General features: G+C 40.7%; 1 protein-coding gene across 1 annotated transcript in view; it reads right to left on the reverse strand.

Annotated features, from left to right (window-relative positions):
* The window catches only part of RAB31 (RAB31, member RAS oncogene family), a 153,595-nt gene that overhangs the window by 61,998 nt on the left and 69,260 nt on the right, over positions 1–22,337 (reverse strand). Inside the window, exon 3 of the mRNA XM_523865.7 lies at positions 7,694–7,775. Coding sequence (XP_523865.3) covers positions 7,694–7,775 — 82 coding nt within the window. The remainder of the gene's footprint in view (positions 1–7,693; positions 7,776–22,337) is intronic.

Here is a 22,337-nt window from a genome sequence, read left to right on the forward strand (position 1 = left end):
CCCAAAGGCCACACTGATGGTACAACAGAGGGAGCCCAATGGCACTCTTCCTCTCTTCATAGTCCTTGGTGGTACAACACACCATGCACAAATCTTACTAATGTCAAGCTTCCAACAAATGGGATTCAACTGGGAAACGGTTAAATTTTTCAAAAAACATTTTTGTTAATAGACGCACCCTATGAATTACCATGTCACCACTGAATGAATGAGATAGGATGCCCATGACACACAGTTGGATTAAAAAAGCAAAAGCAACATTCAGACAGTATCAAGAATGAATAGGCTGGGCACGGTGGCGCACCTGTAGTCCCAGCTACTCTGGAGGCTGAGGCGGGAGAATCGCTTGAGCCCAGGAATTTGAGACTACAGTGAGCTATGATCATGCCATGGCACTCCAGCCTGGGTGACAGAGTGAGACCCTGTCTCTAAAATAAATAAATAAAAATAAATAGAATGAATACTCTCTTATACAAAGAGGAGGAGGATCCTTTGAGATTCCTGTGCTCAGGAGAAGAAAAAATAATTTTCCAAGAGTACAAATTTGTACCACAAATATAAGACAGAATTATTACTGGGCAGTAAGTAGGGCATTAACCAGAATGCTGTGTATGTTAGGCAGAACTTGGTGCAATCATTCCACAAATAAATAAATATTGAATCATGAACACAAGCAAAGCACTGAGTGGAGCTTTCTTCCTTTAAGGACACAGAAATCTATGTCTTTGGCCAGGCTTGGTGGCTCACGCCTATAATCCCAACACTTTGGGAAGCCAAGTGAAATGGATTGCTTGAGGCTAGGAGTTCAAGCCCAGCCTGCACAACATAGCAAGACCTCATCTCTAACAAATTTTTTTTTTGAGGTGGAGTCTTGCTCTTTCACCCAGATTGGGGTACAGTGGTGCAATCTCAGCTCACTGCAACCTTCGCCTTCTGGGTTCAAGCGATTCTCTCACTTCAGCCTCCCAAGTAACTGGGACTACATGTGCCACCACGCCCAGCTACTTTTTCTATTTTTAGTAGAAACGGGGTTTCACCATGTTGGCCAGGCTGGTCTCGTACTCCTGACCTCGTGATCCGCCCGCCTCGGCCTCCCAAAGTGCTGGGATTACAGGTGTGAGCAACTGTGTCTGGCCCAATTTTTTTTTTTTTTTAAATTAGCTGCGCATGGTGGCATACACTGGTAGTCTCAGCTACTCAGGAGGCTGCAGCAGGAGGACTGACCATGCCTGGGAGTTTGAGGTTGCAGTGAGCTATGATTGCATCACTGCACTCCAGCCTGGGTGACAGAGTGTGACCCTGTCTTAAAAAGATAAAATAAAATAAAATAAGAAAGAAAAAAAGAAATCTGTCTTTATATTGTCAAATCATAAACCCAAAGTGATTGTTTGTTTAAAATTATGAAAACTAAAAGAACAATAACATTTCTATGATGATAAAGAGGGGTAATAAAATTCACGGGACTCCAATAATTAATGAGACAGAACAAATAGCAATAGGCACAAGCAACAGCAGGGAATTTATTTTTAGCTCAAACATTAGGCAACATCATTACAAGCACAATTAAAGCCAGCAACAAGCTGCCACAACAATTGAAAAATTGCCATTACTGGAGAGATGCAAGACTCCACCAGAGGACACCAGACAAGGACAGCCCAAGGATAATGAAATCAGGCCGTCGAGGGCTGGGGAGATCAGGTGACCACATAGCCACATGGATATCAGTCACACACTCTCCACAAATCTAGACTCTAAAAATGTTCACTTTAAAATCGTTATCCCAAACTAAATCCGTCTTCCTTGAAGTATAAAGAAAGAATATCCCTACTGTGGAGTCATGCCTTGCACGTATAATGCTAGTGGTTTCTTTAAAATTATGGATGTATCAATGGAGTCAGATGTCTACAACCTCTAAAAGTCAAATTTTAGGAAAAGCAATCACAATAATTAGAAATATGGTCATCTGAAAACTTCCCACTGGTATTTTTCTTTGCGATGGTAAGTGGAACAATCTACAAACTGCAATAGTCATTTTCGCAGATTTCAAGTTTCATCAAAAGACTATTCCTTGAATAGCCTGTTAGAGGTAAGTGTTAAACATTCTGTTTTGATCACACAGAAATCTTTCCTTTGTGACACTGTAATATCAAAAGAAAACAGCAGGTTATAAAGAATCACAATCCCATTGATATAAAATTATCAATCACGTAGAGATATCTGAAGAATGATCATCTAATATCCATAGTGGAAATATCTGGGTAGTGGGAGTTTGGATAGTTTTACTTTCAACCATATGGTTTTTTGTGTGATTTTTCAATCAAAATAAAACTACAAAGCTCAGGACCCAGACTGCTGGATTCAATTTTCAGCTTTACACCTTATTAGCTCTGCGACATTGTGCAAGTTACTTAATGTCTCTGTGTCTCAATGACCTCACCTGCAAATGAGAATAACGACAGTTTCTACCTCAAAGTGCTTTTGCGAGGAGGGCTGAATGCATCAGTACACACAGGCACTCAGAACAGTACATGGAACACAGCAAGTCATCAGGGAACGTCCGCCAGCAGGAGAAGCAGAAGCATCGCTGACATTAAGCCAGCGATTCGCAAAATTGACTTATTGTGTTCATTAAAGGCAGCTGCAAAAGCAACTATTTCATAGCCAGAGGTAAAAAGAGAATCAAGAAACTCTCTCTGTTTAAGTTTACATAACAATACAAACAAAAAACCAGCAGATCAACTACAAGTAACACACACGTATATCAAGAAGTGAGGTCTCTAAGTAGACATTTTTCCTTGAATGGGTCACCTCATTTGAGGACTAGGCAGGCACAGCTGATGGAGTTAAAGAGGTGCCCCAGGCAGCTGCTTCCCGTGCACAGAAGTCTGTGTTCTCAATTTAGCAGAAAAATAGAAGACTTTCTAATGAGGTTAGCATTTGTAGGCCAGAATATTCATCCTAATTTATTTCTTAAAACTGTTTAAAATGTATTTTTAAGAAAATGTGTTTTATTTAAATATTTAATATAACTTTAATTAATATTTACTTTAGCATTCTGAAGGTCTTTTAAAGCATGTATTCTAAAGCAGAATTCATAAAAGACAGGATTATTGATTTAACCCTAAAAAACAAGTTTGACCATTAGAAACCTAAAATAGAAATTAAAATATAAATAACAAATGGAGACATTATGTATAATTTAATGTTAAGAGATTCTTACAAATTACTCAAGAAAAAAGTGGGTAAAGCTATAATCATTCAATTATTAAGATCAGAAATGAAATGGCTAAAAAATACGAAAGAAGTTTAAAGTCATTAGAAAGCAAATATATATTTTTTAAAGGATTATTTTTTCTTTCTCATTTTAATATAATACTTAATTTGGGTAAAAGTGAAAGAACATAACAGTGAAACACTGGGTCCAAATAACAGGTGGATTTTACAGTATGTATCAGAGACTCTGAACTAGCAATTCCACATCTATAATTTTAGATTAAGATTAGGTGCATATTTTAGCTATATTTTAGCATGCTTCTTTTAGCTTTATTTTATTATTTTTTTTTAAATTTCAGTAGGTTTTTGGGGAATGGGTGGTGTTTGCTTACAAGAGTAAATTCTCTAGTGGTCATTTCTGAGATTTTGGTGCACCCATCACCCAAGCAGTGTACACTGTACCCAGTGTGTAGTTTTTATTCCTCACCCCCACTCCCACCCTTTCCTGCAAGTCACCGAAGTCCATTGTATCATTCTTATGCCACTGTGTCCTCATAGCTTAGCTCCCACTTATGAATGAGAACATACGATGTTTAGTATGTTACTTCATTTAGAATAATGGTCTCCAATTGCATCCAGTTTGCTGGAATGTCATTAGTTCCTTTTTATGGCTGAGTAGTATTCAGTAGTATTGTATGGTGTATATATATACCACATTTTCTTTATCCACTCATTGATTGATGGGCATTTGGGCTGGTTCCATATTTTTACAATTGCAAATTGTGCTGCAATAAACATGCGTGTGCAAGTATCTTTTCTGTGTAATGACTTCCTCGGGGTTGATATGCAGGAGTGGGGTTGCTGAATCAAATGGTAGATCTACTTTTAGTTCTTTAAGGAATCTCCATACTGTTTTCCACAGTGGTTATACTAGTTTACAATCCCATCAAGAGTGTAAAACTGTTCCCTTTTCACCACATCCACGCCAACATCTATTATATTTTGATTTTTTGATTATGGTCGTTCTTGCAAGAGTAAGGCCGTATCATATTGTGGTTTTGATTTTCATTTCCCTGATAATTAGTGATGTTGAGCATTTTTTCATGTTCATTGGCCATTTGTATAAATTCTTCTGAGAAGTGTCTATTCGTGTCCTTATATCACATTTTGATGGGATTGTTTGTTTTGTTCTTGCTGATTTTGTTGAGTTCCATGTAGATCTGGATATTAGTCCTTTGTGAGATGTATGGATTGTGAAGATTTTCTGCCACTCTGTGGATTGTCTGTTTACTCTGCAGATTGTTTCTTTTGCTGTGCAGAAGCTTTTTAGTTTAATTAAGTCTATTTATCTTTTTCTTTGTTGCATTTGCTTTTGGGTTTTTGGTCATGATTCCTTTGCCTAAGTCAACGTCTTGAAGGGCTTCTCCAATGTTATCTTCTAGAATTTTATGGCTTCAGGTCTTAGATTTAAGTCTTTGATCCATCTTGCATTGATTTTTGTATAGGGTGAGAGATGAGAATCCAGTTTCATTCTCCTACATGTGGATTGCCAATTATCCCAGCACCATTTGTTGAATAGGATGTCCATTTCCCACTTTATGTTTTTGTTTGTTTTGTCAAAGATCAGTTGACTGTAAGTATTTGGCTTATTTGTGGGTTCTTTATTCTATTCCGTTGGTCTACATGCCTATTTTTATACCAGTACCATGCTGTTTTGATGACTATGCCCTTATAGTATAGTTTGAGGTCGGGTAATGTGATGCCTCCAGATTTGTTCTTTTTGCTTAGTCTTGCCTTGGCTATGGAGGCTCTTTTTGGTTCCATATGAATTTTAGGATTTTTTTTTCTAGTTCTGTGAAGAATGACGGTAGTTGCTTTTTTTGTTTTTTGTTTTTTTGTTTTTTGGTTTTGTTTTTTTGAGACAGAGTCTCTCTCTGTCACCCAGGCTGGAGTGTAGTGGCATGATCTCAGCTCACTGCAACCTCCGCCTCCCGGGTTCAAGTGATTCTTCTGCCTCAGCCTCCCAAGTAGTTGGGACTACAGGTACGTGCCACCACGCCTGACTAATTTTTGTATTTTTAGTAGAGACAAGGTTTTACCATATTGGCCAGGCTGGTCTCGAACTCCTGACCTCATGATCCACTCACCTCAGCCTCCCAAAGTGCTGGGATTACAGGCATGAGCCACCGCGCCCAGCCTGAATGAAATGATGGTGTTATTTTGATGGGAATTGCATTGAATTTGTAGATTGCTTTTGGCAGTATGGTCATTTTCCCAATATTGATTCTACCCATCCATGAGCATAGGATGTGTTTCCATTTGTTTGTGTCTATGTCTATGATTTCTTTCAGCAGTGTTTTTTAAATGTTTTAATCTACAAATATGGGAACTTTTGTTTTAAAAGGGAATTTAGGTAAAATGAAAATTATATAAATTACCATTTGATTAGTTAGGAGATGATAATAAAAATTATAGATTATCCTGAATCCTGGATTCTTCCTTTTAGAAAGACAATAAACAGATCAATAATTGAATTAAGGCCCCAAACGGTAGCTCACATCTGTAATTCCAGCACTTTGGAAGGCCAAGGCAGGAGGACTGCTTGAGCCCAGGAGTTCAAGACCAGCCTGGGCAACATAGCAAGACCTCGTCTCTACAAAAAAAATTTAAAAATTACCCCAGAGTGGTGGTGAGCACCTGTGGTCCCTGCTACTCGGGAGGCTGAGGTGAGCTGTGATTGCACCACTGCACTCCAGCCTGGGTGACAGAGCAAGACCCTGTCTCAAAATAAAATGAATTAAATAATATATTGGAAGATGATAAGAACTGTGGAGAAAAATGAAGCAGGAAGTGAGTGGAGTAGGGCAAGAAAATGAGGTGGTGACATTTTAAACAAGGAGGTAGAGAAGGTGACATTTGAGTTTGGATCAGACAAGGGAAAATTCTACCAATTTTACTCCATAGTCATCAACTCTGATAATTTCAATCAAGCTAACAGCTCTTGGCTAAGACAAGGTATTGGTTATCTCTGGCTATCCGTTTCAACTTTTTTTTTTTTCGAGCTGGAGTCTCACTCTGTCGCCCAGGCTGGAGTGCAGTGGCGTGATCTCGGCTCACTGCAACCTCCGCCTCCTGGGTTCACGCCATTCTCCTGCCTCAGCCTCCCAAGTAGCTGGGACTACAGACGCCCACCACCACACCTGGCTAATTTTTTGTATTTTTAGTAGAGACAGGGTTTCACTGTGTTAGCCAGGACGGTCTCAATTTCCTGACCTCATGATCCGCCCGCCTCGGCCTCCCAAAGTGTTGGGATTACAGGTGTGAGCCACCGCGTCCAGCCTCAACTTTTATATTATGACTGACACCTGCAATCCCAGCACTTTGGGAGGCCAAGGTGGGAGGATTACTTGAGGCCAGGAGTTCAAGACCAGCTTGGGCAACATAGCGAGACCCCCGGCTCTACAAAGGAAAAAAAAAATCAGCCAGGTGCAGTGGCTTGTGCCTGTAGTCCCAGCTACTCAGGAAGCTGAGGCAGGAGGGTCTCTTGAGCCCAGGAGGTCAAGGGTGCAGTGAGCCATAATTGTGCCACTGCACTCCAGCCTGGGAGACACAGCAAGACACAGCAACTTTTATAATATACGCTCTAGTTATTATGCAAGTATCCAGCAATAGACACTGTGTTAGTATTCGTCATTTCCTTTTTTGAATCTAAAGGCATGACCTTCTAAAATATATAGTCTTCTCCATAAGTATTTTCAGCAAATTAAGAGAATTAGGAGTAAAAGAGAAGTCATCCACTGTTTTGATAACCCAGCATCCATTGACCCATTTTTCCAGTAAGAGACCTCAGATTTTCCTTGGGGCGCTAAGCCTACCTGACTTCCAGACAACATGGTTCAGGTGGGGCTGACACCAGCCCTTGCCTCTAGGGGTCAGTGTACTGCCAGATCCCACCAGTAGGGGCACCAAACCCCCAAGAACAAGGTACCACCTGAAGTTCAGGAGTGGGCATGGGGCCTAAGGCAGGCCAGTGAGAACTCAGAGGCACTAAGATGTATGTTCCCACTTGCAGAAGAGGTGCATGCTCACCCAGTAGTTGCTAAAAAGGCTGAAGGTAGGTGTAGAGATGCTTTTGGGGCCATCCTTACCACCCTTGAGGTAAGGAGGGAGGGTGAGTCTGCCTAAAAATGAACCAAATCGAGAGTGCAACCACAACTGCACTAAATGGAAAGAAACAGAAATAAGAGAGATGGGCTCCTCTCACAACACATTTGGGGACCTGAACTCAGCCCCGCCTCACCCTAGGTACCCACTTAGACTTTTCACATAGCTAATGAGTACATTTTCTTTTTGCTTACATCATTTCAAGCTAGGTTTCTGTCACCTGCAACCAAGAGTCTTGTCTAATGCAAACAAACCTTCAGAAACTGATCTTATTTTCACTGGATCTTGTTTTCACCGAAAAACAGCATGTACTCACCCGTTCCTGACCAGCAGTGTCCCAGATGAGGAACTTGTGAAGTTCATTTCCACAAGGCACAGTTTTGGTCATAAAAGATGCCCTGAAAAAAGAGAGTCAGCATCTCCACATTACTGCATTGTTTCTTCACAAAGATTCACAAATCAAACAAGTTAAATGCTACACCTCAGCAGGACCCCAAAAAGCCCTGGTCCTTGGGAACCACTAAGATGAGAAAAGGGCTAGAAGACTCATGACACCCAAAAGAAAATATTTCTCATTTTCTGTTAGTTCAACTGGGGGTTTTGAAACAAAACAAAACAAAACAAAGGAGGCATTCAAAAGACTGTTTCTGGCCAGGCGCGGTGGTTCATGCCGTAATCCCGGCACTTTGGGAGGCCAAGGTGAGCAGATTACAAGGTCAGGAGTTCAAGACCAGCCTGGCCAATATGGTGAAACCCTGTCTCTACTAAAAATACAAAAAATTAGCCAGGCCTGGTGGCGGCGTGGTGGCAGGCACCTGCAGTCCCAGCTACTTGGGAGGCTAAGGCAGGAGAATTGCTTGAAACCAGGAGGCAGAGGTTGCAGTGAGCCAAGATGGCACCATGGTACTCCAGCCCAGGTGACAGTATGAGACTTCATCTCAAAAAATATGTATATGATAATAAAATAAAATAAAAATAAAACAAAAATTAGCCGGGCATGGTGGCGGGTGCCTGTAGTCCCAGCTACTTGGGAGGCTGAGGCAGGAGAATCACTTGAACCCGGGAGGCAGAGGCTGCAGTGAGCCAAAATCGCACCACTGCACTCTAGCCTGGGTGACAGAGCAAGACTCCATCTCAAAAAAAAAAAAAAAAAAAAAAAAAAAGACTGTGTTTCTAAAACCAGTTAGCTTCAATTATTAAAATACCCCCAGATCTCAGGAAAGAATACAACCTTGGATTTTAAAAACTTATTACAATAATTAAGAGTGAAAATAGCAGCTGGTATGTTGGTATGTAATGTTTTTGGTCTTACAATGGCATAAAGAAAAAGTTGTCTTACATATTTACTATGCTAATATGAAACCAACACTAGTAGCAACTAATAGAATACTACATCTAAGTCCCAACCTGCTTGCATAAATGCAAGGACGAAGATTGGCAGCTTAACACATACTTATGTTTTCTCTATAAAAAAGGAAGGATTTTTTTCCCTCCCTTCTAAGTCCAAAAAGAAAGGATTTTAAAGCCTCAGTAGATCATTAAACACTTACTATTTTCTTTTTTGCATATTTCCTTTTAAAAAGCATTTTCTTTGTGCTCATGAACAGTATAAAAATACCAGGAATGTTCAATAGCCTTGACTTTAATGACAGAAAGTTTTCTATTCATTAAAAAATAGCAAGCATCCCCAGTAGTGGGACAACCTGGTATGAGAGCCTCCTGAAGTGATGGAATAAGAAGTAGATACATCACCTATACAGCATTCTGGCCACAAATGTTTAGTCTGAATTTAATTGTAAGAAAACAATCAGGCAAATGTAGAATGTGAAACATTCTGTAAGACAAGCTGGCCTGAATGCTTCAAATAAGTCAATGTCATGAGAAGCAAACCAGAAAAATACAGGGAGATTATTCTAGAATCTAGATTGAGAGGAAAGAGATAAAACAACCAAATGCAATATATGAACCTTGGCTGGATCCCAGATTAGGGGGAAAACAGCTTTAAAATATATTTGGTCAGGTGTGGTGGCTCTTTTTTCTGTAATCCTAGCCCTTTGGGAAGCTGAAGCCGGAGGATAGCTTGAGGCCAGGATTTCGAGACCAGCTTGGGCAACAGAGCAAGACTCCTTCTTTACAAAAAAAAAAATTTTTTTTTTTTAAATCAGCTGAGCATTATGGCACAGCCTGTAGTTCTGGCAGCTCAGAAGACTGAGGCAGAAGGACAGCTTGAACCCAGGAGTTTGAGGCTGGTAGTGAAGCGCCAAGATTGCCCCAGTGCACTGCAGTCTAGGTGACAGAGCGAGACCCTGTACCCCCTACCCCCACAAAAAGATATTTTAAGAACAACTTTAAAATTTTAAATTCACACTATATGCAAGATATTATCACTGATTCAAATTAATTTTGTAGGTATGATCATGGTGTCCTCATTATGTTCTTATTAGGAGATGGACCCTGGGGTTTTCGGGGTAAAGAGTCAGGGGTTCTTTACCTTACTTTCATATAGTCCAGCCTAGTCAACTAGCATTCATCATAGTAATATTTCCTCAGCCTCTAAATCTTCTAAGAATAAGAGGCCAATTACCGAAGTCCCAAGTAGAAAAGTCTACTGCAATTCCCACACTATCCCCACAAAAACCAAAGGCTAATAATAGTTAGAGAGTTCTAATTACCAACCTACAATTGCAATAAATGAAAATTCTAAGTATTCTAAGTGACAAATCCAGTAGTATCAAAACCACATCTATTCCTTTATTTCTTTAAGTGTTTAAAATGTATATCCAGACTACTGGGAAGACCTAATATATTCCAAAAATGTTAATATCTTTATTACTTTTCCCATTTTAAAAGCAACATATGTATTTCATAAAAAAAATTCAAAAAACCAGAAAGAAAATAAAAACCAATCATATTTCACCACCCAGCCATAGTCACTGCTAATAAATTGGTATATGTCCTTCCCAATTATTTTTATATGACTTTTAAAATAGGATTATTCATTCAGTTCTTTGTTTCCTTTTATTTTTAGCTGACACACAATAATTATGCATCTTATGGGATACAGAGTGATATGTACATACATGTATGCAATGTGTAATGATCAAATCAGGGTAATTGGCATATTCATCACCTTGAACATTTATCATTTCTTGGTGTTGTGAACACCCAAAATCCTCTCTTCAAGCTTTTCGAAAATATACACTAAATTATTGTTAGCCTTATTCATCCTACAGTGCTACGGAACACTAGAATATTTTCCTCCTGTCTAGCTATAACTTTGTAACTGTTAACCAAGCTCTCCCTATCCTTCCCTCCCCCAACCCTTCCCAGCTTCTAATAACTACAATTCTACTCTACTTCTATGAGCTCTTTTTTTTCAGCTCTTGCATATGAGTGAGAACATGTAGTATTTATCCTTCTGTGTCTGGATTATTTCACTTAATGAAATGTCCTCCAGGTTCATCCATGTTGCCATGAACGACAGGATTTCATTCTTTTTTATGGCTGAATAGTATTCCAGTGTGTATATATACCACATTTTCTTTACCCATTAATTCGTTTTTGCTTTGTTTTGTTTTTTTGAGATGGGGTCTTACTCTGCCAACCAGGCTGGAGTGCAGTGGCGCAGTCTCAGCTCACTGCAACCTCTATATCCCAGGTTCATGCGATTCTCCTGCCGCAGCCTCCCAAGTAGCTGGGATTACAGGCATGTGCCACCATGCCCAGCTAATTTTTGTAATTTACTTTAGTAGAGATGGGGTTTCACCATGTTGGCCAGGCTGGTCTCAAACTCCTGACCTCAGGTGATCCACCCTCCTTGGCCTCCCAAAGTGCTGGGATTACAGGTGTGAGCCACCACGCCAGCCTCCATTCATTTGTTGATGGATGATGGACACTTGGGTTGATTTCATAGCTTGGCTGTTGTGGATAGTGCAGCAATAAATCTGTGAGTGCAGGTATCCCTTTGATATAGTGATTCACTCTCCTTTGCATAAACACCCAGTAGTAGAACTGCTGGATTGTATGGCAGTTCTATTTTTAGCTTTTTTGAGAAACCTCCTTACTGTCTTCCATAATGTCTGTACTAATGTACACAGTGCTTAATTTACCAACAGAGTACAAGAATTCCCTTTTCTCTTCACCCTTGCTAGCACTTGTTATTTTTTGTATTTTTGAGGATAGCCATTCTAACTGGAGAGAGATGATATCTTCCTGTGGTTTTTAATTTGCATTTCCCTGATGATAGTGATGTTGAGCATTTTTCCACAAACTTGTTGGCCATCTGTATGTCTTCTTTTTAGAGATGTCTACTCAGATTCCTTGCCCAATTTAAATCATTTTATTTGGGTTTTCTTTGCTGTTGAGTTGTTTGAGTTGCTTGTATATTCTGGATTTTCGTCCCTTTTATTTCAAAGTTCAAGTTGAAAGTCATAAATAGTAAAGTAGCCTTTTCAAGAATCTTCAAATAATTGAATAAAATATTTCATAACCTGAAGTTAACTGGCCACTGCCCAACATCCTGGTACCTTTGATAGATATCATGTCATGAGTTTTAACATATTTTGACTTGTAATTGTTCTGCAGTATGAAATGTCGAAAGTTAATCTTGGAGAACTAAAGACTGAGTCATTCCTCATCTGACTCCTCTGATGGTCTACAGTTTTGATCTTTGGGCGACAGCCTCAGCAGGCACATTACATTTCTGTGGTTTCATCAAAAATGCTTATTTCGATGTCTTGTGAGTGTGAAATCTGGATAAAGCCTCTCCTACATACATTACGGTTCTATGATTTTTCTTTAGTATGGACTCTCTGATGTCAATTAATGCTTGAACTCACGATGAAGGGTTTGCCATAATCATTGCGTTTGTAAGGATTCTCCCAAGAACGAATTATTGGATGTTGTGGGAGAAGTGAATTGTGCATGAAGACCTTGCCACACTCATTTCATTTGGAAGGCTTCTCTCCAGTATGGACCACCTGATGGTAAGTGCTGACTGCACACTGAAGGCTTTGCCACACTCATTACACTTGTAAGGGTCTTCTCCAGTGTGAATTCTCCAATGTCTTGCAAGTTGTGAATTGTGACCGAAAACCTTGTCACATTCATTACATTTGTAGAGTTTCTCTCCAGTATAAACTCTCTCCAATGATGTGCAAGGTTTTATTTTTGACTAATAACCCTGCTACATAAATCACATTTATGTCATTTCTCTCTGGGATGGATTATCTAATATACGGCATAGAGTGAGTCATGATTAAAGGTTTTGCCACACTCATTTCATTTGTAAGGTTTTTCCCTAATGTGTGCTTTCTGTTCTTGTGTAAGGAAGAATAGATTAAGTAAGTCCCATACTTGTTAGAAATATGGATTTGGGCTTAGAAGGAATTCTTTGGGGTGGTGAAACTGAGGAACCATTGCTGACAGACTTTTCAACTTGACGACATTCATAAATTTTCCCTTTAGCTTGAAATAGCTGTAGTTCAGGCAGATATGACTGAAAGCTTAATCCAAGCTGATTTTTAATAGGCTTGTTGCCTGCATCCCTTCTATCATGTTGGTCTCTTCTAACAGTGAGATTTTTTTTGAGGCACTCTTATAACTGCTTTCATCACTTCTCCACTGACACTCAAAGTAGTGTCTATTTTTCTGGATTTCCCTGAAGCAAGTCTTCAACGTCATGGCTTCACGTCTTTCCAATGACACTGTGTGGAATATTTCTCCTGTATTACTTTTCCCTTTGGCGGATAATTCCTTGATTGCATATACAGGAAAGATATCCCCCCGAGAGAAGGAAGCAGAGTTGCCAGAAGCCAGATGTGTAGGAGATAACTCTCTAGAACCATGTTTTTCCTCTGTTCTCACACCACAACCATCAACACAGAAGAGAACTTCTATGACCAAATCTGTGGGGGGTTCTCCCACCACTAGCAGCAGATACCAGCTAGGTGTCCTCCAATTCAATTCTGACACTCTCTCCCTAGAGATACTGTCAGATCCCACAGGTTGAGGGCTCAGTACCCAAGAGTGCTCCTCCACAGACACCAGTCCCAAGTCCGGGCCTCTAGAACTTCTGATCGACAGGCTTCAGGTTGGGGTTCCCACCAACCCCTCTTTGGGTTCCATTAATTTGCTACAGCGGCTCACAGAAACCAAGGAAACACTTACTTATAGTGACCAGTTTCTCATAAAGGATACTGCAAAGCATACAGATGAAGAGACGCTTAGGGCAAGGTAAGCAGACAGGGGCACAGAGCTGCCATGCCCTCCCTGGGCGCCACTCTCCAGGAAACTCAGCTCTTCAGAAGTGCCCTGAACACTTTTCTTTTAAGTTTTTATGGAGGCTTCATTACATAGGCATTCTCTTTTCTTTCTTTCCTTCTTTCTTTCTTTCCTTTCCTTTTTTTGACAGAGGCTTCATTACATAGGCATTCTCTTTTCTTTCTCTTCTCTCTTACTCTCTTTCTCTTTCTCTCTTTCTTTCTTTCTTTCTCAGAGTCTGACTCTGTCACCCACACTAGAGTGCAGTCGCATGATCTCGGCTCACTGCAACTGGGTTCAAGCGATTCTCCTGCCTCAGCCTCCTGAGTAGCTGGGATTACAGGGATGCACCACCACACCCAGCTAATTTTTGTAATTTTAGTAGAGAAGGGGTTTCACCACGTTGGTCAGGCTGGCCTCAAACCCCTGACTTCAGATGATCCACCCACCTCGGCCTCCCAAAGTGATGGGATTACAGGCGTGAGCCACTGTGCCCGACCTACACAGGCATTCTTAACAATCTTGTAAAAATGTGATTGGACAAAAAGTGCATGATCAAAACCCAGCAAGGCCTGTGTGTTCAGGTTCTTCTTGGCCTCTCTGAGTAGCATCCTTCCTCTAGAAGATGGGGCAGGACTCTCTCTGGAATGACCTGCGATCAGATTAGAGTCCTGCCTTGGGCAGGTAAAAGGAGGACAGGAGAAGTTCAGAGAGTGATTCTGTTTTCTGAGGCCTAAAGTGCCCCAAGATTATAACAAGGGTTTGGGAGTTAGGAGCCAGGAACCGTAGGTGAAAACCTATATATATGCAAATATGACATATATATCATGATACCCTACCAGATGAAAGCTGTCCACCATGATAAGATCTTTGCATGTGTTTCTGTTTGAGCTGCAGCACCACTCTGATCACACCTTTGATACATTCTCACTCTTTTGGCTTTCTTGCTATTTTCACTTGACTCTCCACTGTCCAGTGGTCTTTCCCTTGCTCCACCAAGAAGATAATATTCAGGTTAGGAAGAGAACTTCCTGCCATGGAGACCAGGTTCCTGTAGCTCTCCAACATCAGGTCCCTGTATAGAGGATGCTGTGCAGGGTCCAAGCATTCCCACTCATCCTCAGAGAATTTTATAGCCACATCCCTGAAAGTCCAGCATCCCTGAGTAAGAGCTGTTCCTGACTCTTTTTCTTTCCTCTTCCTCCTCTTCCAGGCTTCTTCCCAAGTAACATCGGTCTTTATGTCAATCACACTGCAGTGTGACCACCCCTTGTGATCTGCTTCTGAATTTGCAGGACGCTCTATTTTAACATAACTTTTGCTCTGAAAATTGATCATACTCTATCTAAATTTTGCTTTTCCTCAACTTTATATATCCTGAAAATCTTTCCTTTTCTATGAATATAGATCAATATCATCTAAAATCGGCTGGGCGCAGTGGCTCACACCTGTAATCCCAGCACTTTGGGAGGTTGATGGGAGCGGATCACTTGAGGTCAGGAGTTCGAAACCAGCCTGGCCAACATGGCAAAACCACGTCTCTACTAAAAATACAAAAATTAACCAGGTGTGGTGGCGTGTGCCTGTAATCCCAGCTACATCGGGGACTGAGGCAGGAGAATCACTTGAGCCTAGGAGTCAGAGGTTGCAGTGAGCTGAGATCACACCACTATACTCCAGCCTGGGTGACAGAGCAAGACTCTGTCTCAAAAAAAAAAAAAATCACCTAAAATCTTTCCATTTCTATGAATATACATCAATATCATCTAAAATGACTGAAGATCATACATCATGTTATGGAATTATTCAGTACCCTAACGATGGACATTTTGGTTGTCTATTGTTCACTATTATGACAATGATTCAGTGAATATCCTTATAATTTCATCTTTGTGTCCCTGTACAACTATATCCTTAGACTTAATTTTTAAAAAGTAGAGCCGAGCATGGTGGCTGATACCTGTAATCCCAGCACTTTGGGAGGCCAAGGTGGTAGGATCACTTGAGGCCAGGAGTTCAAGACCAGCCTTGGCAACATAGCAAGACCCCTGGCTCTACAAAAGAAAAAAAAAAAAATCAGCCAGGCACAGTGGCTTTTGCATGTAGTCCCAGCTACTCAGGAAGCTGATGCAGGAGGATCCCTTGAGCCCAGGAGGTCAAGGGTACAGTGAGCCATGATTGTGCCACTGCACTCCAGCTTGGGTGACACAGCAATGCTCTGTCTCTAAAAATATATAAATGTATAAAAATACATAAATAAACAAATAAAACAAAAATAGATACACTCCACTTTTGCTACATGTGCCAAACTTAGTTTGTACCAACCTACATGTCCATAGTGGTGTATGAGATGGCCTTTTCCTCAACCATTATTAATCTTTCAAATCTCTTTCAATGTGTTAGGTAGAAAATATCTTATTCTTATATTCATTATGCTTATCACAAGCTTAAACATCATTTTAACATTTATTGTTCACTTGCATTTTTCTTTGTAAAGGAATTTTTCTCAAGTTCATGACCTTGGCCCACCTTTCAACTGTGGTATTCATCCTTTTCTTATTCATTTTTTGAGTATTTTCCACTAAACTTTTGTAGTAGTACATTTTAAATAATATTTTTCCAGTTTAACATTTGCCCTTTAACTTTGTTCTAGATTTTTTCCATAAACTCATTTAAAAATTTTATTAGACAACTCTATCAAAATTTTGTTTTTGTTTTCACTTTTGATGTTAGTCAGATTTTCATTTATTCTTCAGTATATTCTAGGTGCTACAATAAATAATACAGCAACCCTACTACCCTTAAAAAGTTCTCCTCAGGGTTAGAAAACAAAGTTCATGCCTTTAAAATCTTGGAAAAAATATAAAATATCCAGTCCAACCCCTCCACAGTGCAGGTAAGGGGGGGAAACCCAAATCCCAGAAGACTGCCTGGTTCCTGGTGAAAGAAGAGTGTAGTGGCCTAACCAGGAAGAGGAAGCAGAGGCCCTCACTGCCAGACTCAATGAAACAGCCCGTAAAGCCCTTTGGTTTCCTGTTCTGTGAAATGGGGCCAATACCTACTCTGCATTGAATAGAAGGTGTTTGTAGGGACATATAGGGAAATGGATACCTGCGAAATTCCCCTTGGTTCACAGTGAGCTGTGAGGAGCAACTTTAGTAATAGTAGGAAGGCACACCTCACACACACACATATCCCTCTGTGTTCCTGATCTCTCGCCACTAGGAGAAAGACTCTCAGTATTTGAAATGAGGACCACGACAATCATTGCTTTTTTTTGTTGACTGAGATTTGTTGTTGGTTTTTAAGTCTTTGCTAGCTTTTGATCTTAAGAACCTCATCCAGCCTAGGCAACAACACAGTGAGACCTCATCTCCACAAAAATAAAAAGATTTAATTAAAAACAAAAATTTTAAAACAGCCAGGTGTGGTGGCTCACACCTGTGGTCCCAGCTATTCAGGAGGCTAAGGTGGGAGGATCACTTGAGCCTGGGAGGTGGAGGCTGCAGTGAGCCATGATTGCGCCACTGCACTCCAGCCTGGGTGACAGAGCAAGATCCTGTCTCAAACAAATAAACAAATAAGAACCTCAGGCATCTTTTCTTCTGTGTAGATTACCCTCCAAACTGGTGGAGGAGGCGCACTGGCCCTGATAAACTGACTTCATTATCTGTGGAAACCAAAATCTGGCAGAGAAGTTACACAATTTCCTTACAAAAGTTGAAATAAAAAGGGAGACACACACATACACACACACTCAAGATGTTAATGCAATCTGCTTGAATAGCAGAGCCAAGGTTTTTCAGTGTGAGTCAGAGAGGCCATAAGAATTAACTCTTTTAATGCTGAAGCAATGGCATTTTACAGCCCATGGCATTGTACCAATGGTCGTGTGATTCCAGTGGGAAGAACAAGGGTGGGCTTTGAGAGTGGACTCACTGGTGTGAGCCATGAGTGGGCTGCTCACGGGCTGTGTGCACCTAGGCAAGTCCCCTAACCGCCCTGGGCCTGGGGGCGGCCAGCAGGGTTACCGCCAAGAAGGCAGTGCCAGGGCCAGGAACTGAAATGTCTAGGGACCAGGCAGGACATATAAATGAGTGAAGCAGGCTAGGTGTGAACGTTTATACTGATGAACATAATAGTAACAATACCTAGCGGCAATGGCATGAAGCCGGGAGGCCTGGCCACCCATGCAGAGTGGCACCGGCTGGCTCCCACCACATGGGAATAGGCACCAGGGCTCCAAACCCACTGATTTTTCAAGAGAAACCAGGAATGCAAGTTTATTACGTGCAAGTCTCCTGATTCTCTATTGGCTTAAAGTCTTTACAGCACTGTGAAGGCTGAATAAAACAAATATATTAATATAAGCCAGTTCCTCAGCCCACCGAATCTACCAGCTTTTGGAAAAGCACTCAAACGTTTTAAAAGTGTTCCATTTATGCCATCTTCCAGGAAAACTGCATGTGTCACTTAGAAAGTGTTCCCACTAGCTTTATTTTTCTGCAACTGGTGTTTGAAAACATTTTCCCAAAATGCCAGAGGGAAAATTTTCATCAATTTTTAAATCAAGAAGTTAAATTATATCAAGAAGACAATACATAAGAGTGGAGGGGCTGAGCCTAACATTGACTCCAGAGGAAAAGCAAGGGACGAGGTAGAAAGCGAACAGGGCTGGGCGCGGTGGCTCACGTCTGTAAACTCCTTTGGGAGGCCGAGGTGGGCGGATCACCTGAGGTAAGGAGCTCGAGACCAGCCTGGCCAACATGGTGAAACCCTGTCTCTACTAAAAATACATCAGCCAGGCGTGGTGGCGAGTGCCTGTAATCCCAGCTACTTGGGAGGCTGAGGCATGAGAATTGCTTGAACCTGGGAGGTAAATGTTGCAGTGAGCCAAGATTGCATCACTGTGCTTCAGCATGGGCAACAGAGAAGACTCTGTCTCAAATTAAAAAAAAGAAAAAAGAACAGCACACAATACCATGCTGCCATCATGTAAAATTGTGTTAACAAAGAAACATTAAGCTATGAGAAAATGCGAACATTTGAAGTTAGAGGAAAAGAATAGAATTCAAAATCATACAAACTTTTACAATTTTATAAAGTTAAAAATTGTACAAAAAAAAATACCTAAAGCTGGTACAGAGATAACCTTTCCGAAAAACAATTTGGTAATATCCATCGAGAGCCTTAAATATATTTTTATTCTTGGACTAAATTATTCCATTGCTAAGAGTTTAACCTAAAGAAATAATCAGCAGTATACACGGGTATCTATGCCCAACGAGGTACATCATAACATTATTTATTTATGTTTTGTTTTGTTTTGTTTTTTTGAGACAAGAGTCTCACTCTGTCACCCAGGCTAGAGCACAGTGGCACAATCTCGTCTCACTGCAACCTTTGCCTCCTGGGTTCAAGCAATTCTCCTGCCTCAGCCTCCCAAGGTAGCTGGGATTACAGGCGTGCACCACCATGCCTGGCTAATTTTGCATTTTTAGTAGAGATGGGGTTTCACCATGTTGGCCAGGCTGGTCTTGAACTCCTGACTTCAGGTGATCCATTTGCCTTGGCCTCCCAAAGTGCTGGGATTACAGGCGTGAGCCACCGTGTCTAGCCTCGTAACATTATTTATAAAAGTACAAAAGTGTTTAAACAACCTAAATGCCTGAAGTGAAAAATACAACCATTAAAAATTGTTTTTAAAGACTATTTAATGGCATGAAATTCACAAAATGATGTTGAATAAATAACGCATACACACACTTATACAAGAAAAGGGCTGGAAGAAAATAACAAAGTGTTTACAGTAATTACCTCTAAGAGGTAGATTATGGGTTTTTAAAATATTTTTCCTCATGTTTTTTTATTTTCAGTTGTTTATGATGAGTATATAATACTTTTATAATCAGAAAAAATACTTTCAACATGTTTTTGAAGATTATGTGACACTGTAAAAAATGTTCAAAATATATTAAGTAGAAAACAGAGTAAAAAAAACTGTATGTAAATTAAGATTCCTAGTTTCATGAATTCTGTGTTCTTTGGGTTTTTTTAGAGTGAACATGAACTTTTTTTTTTTTTTGGAACAGTATTTCACTCTGTTGCCCTGGCTGGAGTAGAGTGGCACAATCATGGCTCACTGCAGCCTCAACCTCCAGGTCTCAGGTGATCCTCCTACCTCAGCCTCCCAAGTAGCTAGGACTCCAGGCACATGCCACTACACCCAGTTAATTTTTGTATTTTTTTGTGGAGACCAAGTTTCGCCCTGTTGCCCAGGCTGGTCTCAAACTCCTGGGCTCAAATGTTCCACCTGCCTCAGCCTCCCACAGTGCTGGGATTATAGGCAGGAGCCACCACGCCCAGTCAAACATGAACTTTTATAATCAAAACAATTAGACTTTAATCTTGTCTGTGTCACAATTAAAGTTGAGTCACCTGTGTAAGCCCTATTGCACAACTGCCTGCTTCTATTGAGGTCCCTTTGGTTGCAAGACTCGGAAACCCAACCAGCTTGGCTTAAGCCCAAAGGAGGGGTGAGGTAAGGGTTGTGACATTCAGCAAACACAAATACAGGATGCCAGTTCAATTTGAATTTCAGATAAAGAACTAATAAATTTTTAGTATACACATGTCCCAAATATTGCACGGGGCATACTTGTATTATACCCTAATTGCAGCCTGCAACTTAGTAACAAGTTAACAGTCATCACTTGGCAGCCTGACTCAGTTTCCCAGAGGCTGGCAACCAGCAGTGAAAAAGAATAAGGAGGACCTAAGTGGACTGGGAATGTATGTTGTGGCTTGTTAGGTAAAGTGTGATACGTTTTCAATTTTAGCTTGTATACCTGCATGTCCACAGAAAGTACTATAAGAAATATGTTTAACATGCACTTTGGACTCTAAATATTGGTTATGTAAATTGAAGAATACGGGATTGAAGAGCTAGCAAAATCCTCTGACTTCACTTTTTATTTTATATATTTCTACATAGTATAAATTTTTTCATAATTTTAAAAACTAAGACATAATTTTTAAACTAATAACAGTTTTTTAGAGCACTTTTAGTTTACAAGAAAAACTGAGAAGAAAGTGCAGAGAGTTTCCATAGACCGTTGACCCTTGAACATGGGTTTGAATGTCATGGGCCCACTTCTAATTCGATCTCTTCTGCCTCTCCCACGCTCAAGACAGCAAAACCAACCCCTCCTCTTCCTGCTCCTCCTCAGCCTACTCAATGTGAAGACAATGAGGATGAAGACCTTTATGATGGTCCATTTCCACTTAATGAATAGTAAATATATTTTCGCTTCCTTATGATTTTCTTAGTAATATTTTCTTTTATCTAGCTTACTTTATTGTAAGAATACAGTATATAATACACATCACTTACAAAATATTTGTGAATTGACTATGTTCTCCATAAGGCTTCAGGTCAATGGTCAGGTATTAGCAGGTAAATTCTGAGGGAGTCAAAAGTTATATGTGTGGCTGGGCACAGTGGCTCACACCTATAATCCCAGCACTTTGGGAGGCCAAGGGGGGTGGATCACCTGAGGTCAGGAGTTCAAGACCAGCCTGACCAACATGGTGAAACCCCGTTCCTACTAAAAATACAAAAATTAGCTGGGCATGGTGGCGTGCACCTGTAATCCCAGCTACTTGGGAGGCTGAGGGCAGGAGAATCGCTTGAACTCAGGAGGCGGAGGTTGCAGTGAGCTGAGACCTTGCCACTGCACTCCAGCCTGGGTGACAGAGCAAGACTTTTGAGCCAAGTACCGTCTCAAAAAAAAAAAAGTTATAGGTGGTTGTTCAACCATTCGGGGCTCAGCACCCTTAATCCCCGAGTTGTTCAAGGGTCAATTGTAATACATAAGTTTTTTAAAACTCCAAACCACCGAAATGCATTTACTAGACAAAACACTGTCAACTGTGTTTGTCTCCAAAATGGTACCAGCAATCCATCCCCGACCCTCCCTCCATGCACACACGGCTCCTCCCACCACAAGGCGGCCTGTGTCTCCCCCTTTAATCTGCGCCGGCACAGCAACTTTCTTTGACCAAGAGATTGTGACCAAAATTACGTAACTACCCTATTTACGATGTCTATACCTATGCTTAACACTTACGCTTGTCATTTTTATGTACTGCCCATAATTTGTGGTATGAGTATGCACTGTCTTTTTACTTTAAAAAAGGTCATTACAGGCCGGGTGCAGTGGCTCACGCCTGTAATCCCAGCACTTTGGGAGGCTGAGGTGGGCAGATCACAAGGTCAAGAGATTGAGACTATCCTGGCCAACATGGTGAAACCCCATCTCTATTAAAAGTATAAAAATTAGCTGGGCATGGTGGCGGGCACCTGTAATCTCAGCTACTCAGGAGGCTGAGGCAGGAGAATCGCTTGAACCCGGGAGGCGGAGGTTGCAGTGAGCCAAGATCACACCATTGCACTCTAGCATGGGTGACAGAGCAAGACGCCGTCTCAAAAAAAAAAAAAAAAAAAAGGTCATTACAAAAAGATTTTATTTAAAAAAAATTTTTAAACAAAAGTTTAGAAAGTAGAAGGCACAAATCTCTCCTCCATCTTCTGGAACCATACTTCACAGTTAATCACTCTTATGAGTTCTGCTTTTTATTATTAAAACACATATACATACACACAAAGTGAAAAAGAAGAGAGAGAGAGAGAAAAGTAC

This window comes from Pan troglodytes, chromosome 17, assembly GCF_028858775.2.
Source record: "Pan troglodytes isolate AG18354 chromosome 17, NHGRI_mPanTro3-v2.0_pri, whole genome shotgun sequence".
In the NCBI taxonomy this organism is placed as follows: Eukaryota; Metazoa; Chordata; class Mammalia; order Primates; family Hominidae; genus Pan; species Pan troglodytes.